The 5904-nt window shown below is 45.0% G+C and overlaps 1 protein-coding gene across 2 annotated transcripts; it reads left to right on the top strand.

Moving 5' to 3' along the window:
* The first annotated feature begins 1296 nt into the window (after nt 1-1296).
* On the top strand, nt 1297-3840 carry mcf2la (mcf.2 cell line derived transforming sequence-like a). 2 transcript variants are annotated; one of them, XM_024140034.2, is made up of 4 exons: nt 1297-1806; nt 2607-2716; nt 2846-3071; nt 3272-3840. In XM_024140034.2, exons 2-4 carry the CDS (start codon nt 2630-2632, stop codon nt 3349-3351), a joined length of 393 nt encoding a protein of 130 aa, XP_023995802.2. In that variant the 5' UTR covers nt 1297-1806; nt 2607-2629; the 3' UTR covers nt 3352-3840. The 2 variants fall into 2 exon arrangements, with proteins under 2 accessions (XP_023995802.2, XP_070295972.1); XM_070439871.1 differs by lacking the exon at nt 1297-1806 and having other exon boundaries at nt 2188-2716.
* Nucleotides 3841-5904: the final 2064 nt, after the last annotated feature.

Here is a 5904-nt window from a genome sequence, read left to right as displayed (position 1 = left end):
CATCCATCCTGACCCTGCCTCACTGTATAGGTCATCCATCCATCCTGACCCTCCCTCACTGTAGTCATCCATCCATCCTGACCCTGCCTCACTGTAGTCATCCATCCATCCTGACCCTGCCTCACTGTAGTCATCCATCCTGACCCTGCCTCACAGTAGTCATCCATCCTGACCCTGCCTCACAGTATCATCCATCCTGACCCTGCCTCACTGTAGTCATCCATCCTGACCCTGCCTCACTGTAGTCATCCATCCTGACCCTGCCTCACTGTAGTCATCCATCCTGACCCTGCCTCACTGTAGTCATCCATCCTGACCCTGCCTCACTGTAGTCATCCATCCGTCCTGACCCTGCCTCACTGTAGTCATCCATCCGTCCTGACCCTGCCTCACTGTAGTCATCCATCCGTCCTGACCCTGCCTCACTGTAGTCATCCATCCGTCCTGACCCTGCCTCACTGTAGTCATCCATCCGTCCTGACCCTGCCTCACTGTAGTCATCCAGCCATCCTGACCCTGCCTCACTGTAGTCATCCATCCGTCCTGACCCTGCCTCACTGTAGTCATCCAGCCATCCTGGCCCTGCCTCACTGTAGTCATCCAGCCATCCTGACCCTGCCTCACTGTAGTCATCCAGCCATCCTGACCCTGCCTCACGTAGTCATCCAGCCATCCTACCCTGCCTCACTGTAGTCATCCATCCTGACCCTGCCTCACTGTAGTCATCCATCCTGACCCTGCCTCACTGTAGTCATCCATCCTGACCCTGCCTCACTGTAGTCATCCATCCATCCTGACCCTGCCTCACTGTAGTCATCCATCCGTCCTGACCCTGCCTCACTGTAGTCATCCATCCTGACCCTGCCTCACTGTAGTCATCCATCCATCCTAACCCTCCCTCGCAGTAGTCATCCATCCTGACCCTGCCTCACTGTAGTCATCCATCCTGACCCTCCCTCGCAGTAGTCATCCATCCATCCATCCTGACCCTCCCTCGCAGTAGTCATCTATCCTGACCCTGCCTCACTGTAGTCATCCAGCCATCCTGAACCTCCCTCACTGTAGTCATCCATCCTGACCCTGCCTCACTGTAGTCATCCATCCTGGCCCTGCCTCACTGTAGTCATCCAGCCACCCTGAACCTCCCTCACTGTAGTCATCCAGCCACCCTGAACCTCCCTCACTGTGGTCATCCATCCATCCATCCTGAACCTCCCTCACTGTAGTCATCCATCCATCCATCCTGACCCTGCCTCACTGTAGTCATCTAGCCATCCTGACCCTCCCTCACTGTAGTCATCTCAGCACCATGTCAACTCCCCATCATCCCAAAATATATCTCTGTGTGACCATCATGCAAGCATTATTTGAGTAAACTGGAGAGGGAATGAATTGTGGTAGATCAATGTAAGACATTCAGCCACCAGGGCCCGCTGAGTGCATTGGTACTGTCTAGCTAAAGACACTGGACTGACGAGGGACTGCAACATGGAGATTAACCAGATAAGAGAATTCAAATTTGACGATCGTTGACACAGAAGATGCATACAACAATGTCTTGATTGAAACAAGTGAAAAATCTATGACATGCTTTGTTGGTCTCAAAGGCCTTTGTAAGACAGTTTGATGGATGAGTTAACCTACACCTGTGTACTTCAAAGCCACCTGAGTGGCAGACACAGCGTTCACCTGGACGATGTTGCTGACTGCTCTTCTTCTCCTCAGAGCCTGGTCAGACTCCTCACATCACTCTGAGCAGGGCCAAGTGGCTCAGCACCTCTAGTCTCTTACAGGCCAAAAGGAGAGGTAGTGTGACAACATGCCTGGGAGGAACACGCTGCTGCACTGTGTGGTTGGCCTGGACCCTGCTCTGCTTCTTCCACACACAGAATACCCCCCCCCCCCCAACACATAGTCACAAATCACTAGCTTGTTCCACAATCACAGACAAATCTTCTCTCTGAGATTTGCTGTTGAATATCTGTGTGATATTCACAGCCGGAAAATACTGATTTGGGTTGTTTGTTTACTGTAAGGCAAACTGTGTGTCTCTCTCTGTGGCATGTGTTGTCGTGTTGGTTGCTGTGTGTCTATGTTTCTGACGGATCACAATGCATTGATCTAGGTCTCACTGGGTGCTAGGACTCCACGTCTGTTCTTCTTGGTTATTCAATCATGTTCTTTGGGTTCTAATCTGGTTCTTGTGGTTCTGTTTGAGGATTTACAGTGTACTCTGTCAATGGATATGTTTGCATCAAGTTCTCACCACACACGTCCCCTATCACTGTACATATCACCTTGTCTTGTGTACGATTGTGTTAGTGTCCACTCTTCCTTTCCTCTTGAGTGTCACTCCCTTTCTCTAGTTTGACAAACTATCCTCCATGTTGGGATCAAACATTCCATGACARTAACGTTCTCTAAATTGCAATCTATCTTGGATGTGTCTTGGAATTTTTGKTGCCACTGTTAAATCTTAATCTAGATATCAAATCGAGTTTGCTGAATTCTATTACTCTCCTTCTCTCTTTCCTACTCTCCTTCTCTCTTTCCTACTCTCCTTCTCTCTTTCCTACTCTCCTTCTCTCTTTCCCTCCTCCCCCTAGGTTGGAACAAGGCCTCTTTCTCCATGGACGTGCCAGAAGTGCATGATGGGTACTCYAGCGCCGAGGACCCCATGAACTCTGACCCTGAGGATGAGGGAGGCAGGAAGCTGGTGAGTCATGGTCGCCAACATGTCTACAACATGTTRTGAAAGTTACTTGTTATTCCCTAGCAACACACATRGTAACATGACACACTGGACGCAAACATATGAACTTTGCCCTTTACCCTGTGACCCCAGGCTGTCGGCGACAGGTTCACAGTGGTGGYGGACTATGAGAAGGAGAAAGGAGGGCYTCAGGACCTGTCAGTGAAGAGTGGAGACATGGTGCAGCTCATTAAAGAGGGAGATGACGGACAGTGGTTTGTTAGAAACTTGGGGAGCAACAAAGATGGCTGGGTAGCAGCAGCCAACCTTCTCACCCTCATTACAGAGTCCAAGTCCTCGCAGTCCCTCTGCAGCTCAGGTACACTGGCTCCATCTGTCTGTCTGTCTGCCTCTTTCTCTTCAGTCTCTCTCTCTCGGTTTGTGCAAGAGGGAACTGTATCTTGCAACCCAAATAGCTATTTTGAAAAGTAACAGGAGTGTGTCTGTATTTTAGTTTGTTTTAGAAGTATCTGTGGACTCTAATGGAAACTAACTTGTGTGTGTTTTGTTGTGTTACAGAGGGCAGTGTAACTGGCAACCTCAGCACCTCCTCCAGCTGCAGTGAAACCTACACAAGTTTCTCTGACATCAAGCCCTAAAGTCCCACCCCCTCTAAGCCCTGAGACACAGCTACAGCGCCACCCAGTGGTTGGSTGTTCAAACGACACGTGCACTTTTCCCCTCTACTACTGTTCAAATCAAATTGTATTTATCACATGCGCCGAATACAACTGGTGTAGCCTTTACAGTGAAATGCTTGCACACGTTAGTTTTCATTACAGTCCATAGATACTTCACTCATACTGAAGTGGAGGCTRCCTGGAATGTAGCAGAAAGCAGTCTAATAGCTGCTTATCTGTCAATGTGAAGGGAAGGTAATGAAGGACTGCTTTCCTCTGGACATACTCTACTCTCAGGGATAAGAGGTAGTGTCCTAGTCTTTTACTGTGATTGAAGGCTAGCACACATTGAGAACAGGAAGTTCAGGCCTCTCCCCTACCTGTTTGACAGAGATGAACAAGGAAGGACACACCCGCTCCATTCACACACACACACACAGGCAGGCTTTGTTAGCCTAGCGTGGTACCGCTCCTCCCACTCCAACAAGGTGACAGTGATATGGAGCCAGGAGCTCCTCTACTGAACTCAACACTTCAACAGACAAACAAACAGACGCCTCAGTCTCTCTCCTGTAGACTCTGGTAACCAGTTGTGTCATAATGTTTCTCTGTCTCAGGCAGTCAACCTCCTCAGTATGTCCTCAGTCCTCTCCTGAGTGACTTTAAAAATAGATGATGGATTTATATTTCATATGTTTCTACTGGATCCCCCAAGACAAACTAAACTGTAAAAGTGTCGAGACAATCACATTCTAGCAAGAATGCAAATTAGAATGGMWTTGTCATGAAATACTTTTTGAGTTTGGTCAACTSTGTATATCTATKGCTTTGTCCAGAGGCCCTCCAGTACATTTCCAGTCCCTCTCCCTCCCTCCCTGTTTCTCCTTCCTCCACCTGTGCTGTCTGRGCTATTAGTGAACTCTTGGCTTTGTTCCCAGTGATCTGAGAGAGCTGGGCTTTAAACTACCAGGTGTTCTTTAGGCAGGGGTGATATTACAGGAYGGTCAGATATCATAGATACTTCAACAATAACAGTGCTCAGGATGTTCTTCTGAATCATTTTCTCTTGGCTCAAAGTGAAATCTTATACACTACACAGAAATCCCCTGAAGATTGAGATTCCCATAAAAAGATTCATGTCAGGTCGATTGATGTTGAAATAACTGTACTGTACCAGAGAGTATAAACTTAAAAGGAATGATTTGTATGCGTTAATCAATGTGTGTAAGTTCATTTATTTGAGAAAGATGTGTACAGAATCTACAGATATTATCCTATACCTTGTATTTTTCATTTAAAATGTGTATGTTGTGTATGAGGACCATGGATATGTTTTCGTGGGTCTAAGTATATCAAAGATATTTTATTAATTGGTTGGCGGAGCATGTTTCCATGGTAATTTCTTCAAACTCCTGAGAGGACATATATTAATAGAAATATCATCCTTTTCCTCATTTGAGAATGCAGTCTGTACACTGAAAACCGAAGATGGAGGTTAACTATACGTCCCGTGCTGAGAGTTCAACTCAGAATGACGGTTGTCTCAAATTTCAGCACGCACAATAAAAGGTTKTAAACTGTTTTGGTTATAACCGTTTTAGTTATAACTGTTTTTATAACTTATTGTTCTACTGTATATATTTTTCGATTTGCACCCAGTGAGATGACAATGTTGTTACTGTGTGTCACATTGTTATGCAGCACCTTGCCGCATTATTTAGTTCTTTATTTTCCTACGGTAACAAGTATTGATACAGATCTTATATAATTAATGATATGCATTCATATCTGTGTATATGTGTAAATATGTATCTCTGAGGTGTATTATTAAAGCCGCTGAATAAAGACAAACATTCTTTGCTTTAATCCAATGACTTTGTTTTTCTCATTATAAAACCATCAGATATCATTAAATGATGTAGCCAATCATTGCTCACTGTGTGGTCGTTAGTTTGTTTTAAATTATTTAACGTTGCAGCTACTGTCTTATTTTAATGTCGATTTTCACACTCACAGCCTAGACATGTTTGAAAATGTATACATTTGAAATTGTTTAATATTTTCAATCTTTTTGTGATTTTGACATAACATAAAAACAGTACAGTATATGAATAGAAAACACCACGCACAACTCAAGTTAGGCTTCTACCAAATATATTTTATTGAGTGTATATTACTAGAAAAGATTGATTCACCCCTAGTTGCTAAGCTCTAGAAGAGTGATTTACAGCGTTCACGGAGGTTTGGTGAATACCTGTTTTGTGAGCTGTAACTGATAAACCTACAGTCGGGCCATCTTGTTTCGCCGGTTTAAGGGTCAAATTGACTTTTTCCCATTTATAAATAATTTGTACACAAAAAAACACAGCCATAATCAAAAAATCGTTCGAGCATGTTTTTCTAGAGCATAGCTGCTATTATCCATGAAATCAAAAAAAAACAATTGTGATCCGGATATGAAAATCCCTCAAAGTCACAGGGAAAAGGACCAATGGGCTGGTAGATAAATATTCAGTGTGCGCCGCCTATCCC

The sequence above is a fragment of the Salvelinus sp. IW2-2015 genome, unplaced genomic scaffold (genome assembly GCF_002910315.2).
Source record: "Salvelinus sp. IW2-2015 unplaced genomic scaffold, ASM291031v2 Un_scaffold1986, whole genome shotgun sequence".
Taxonomy (NCBI): domain Eukaryota; kingdom Metazoa; phylum Chordata; class Actinopteri; order Salmoniformes; family Salmonidae; genus Salvelinus; species Salvelinus sp. IW2-2015.
This window is presented reverse-complemented; position numbering and strand designations above follow the sequence as displayed.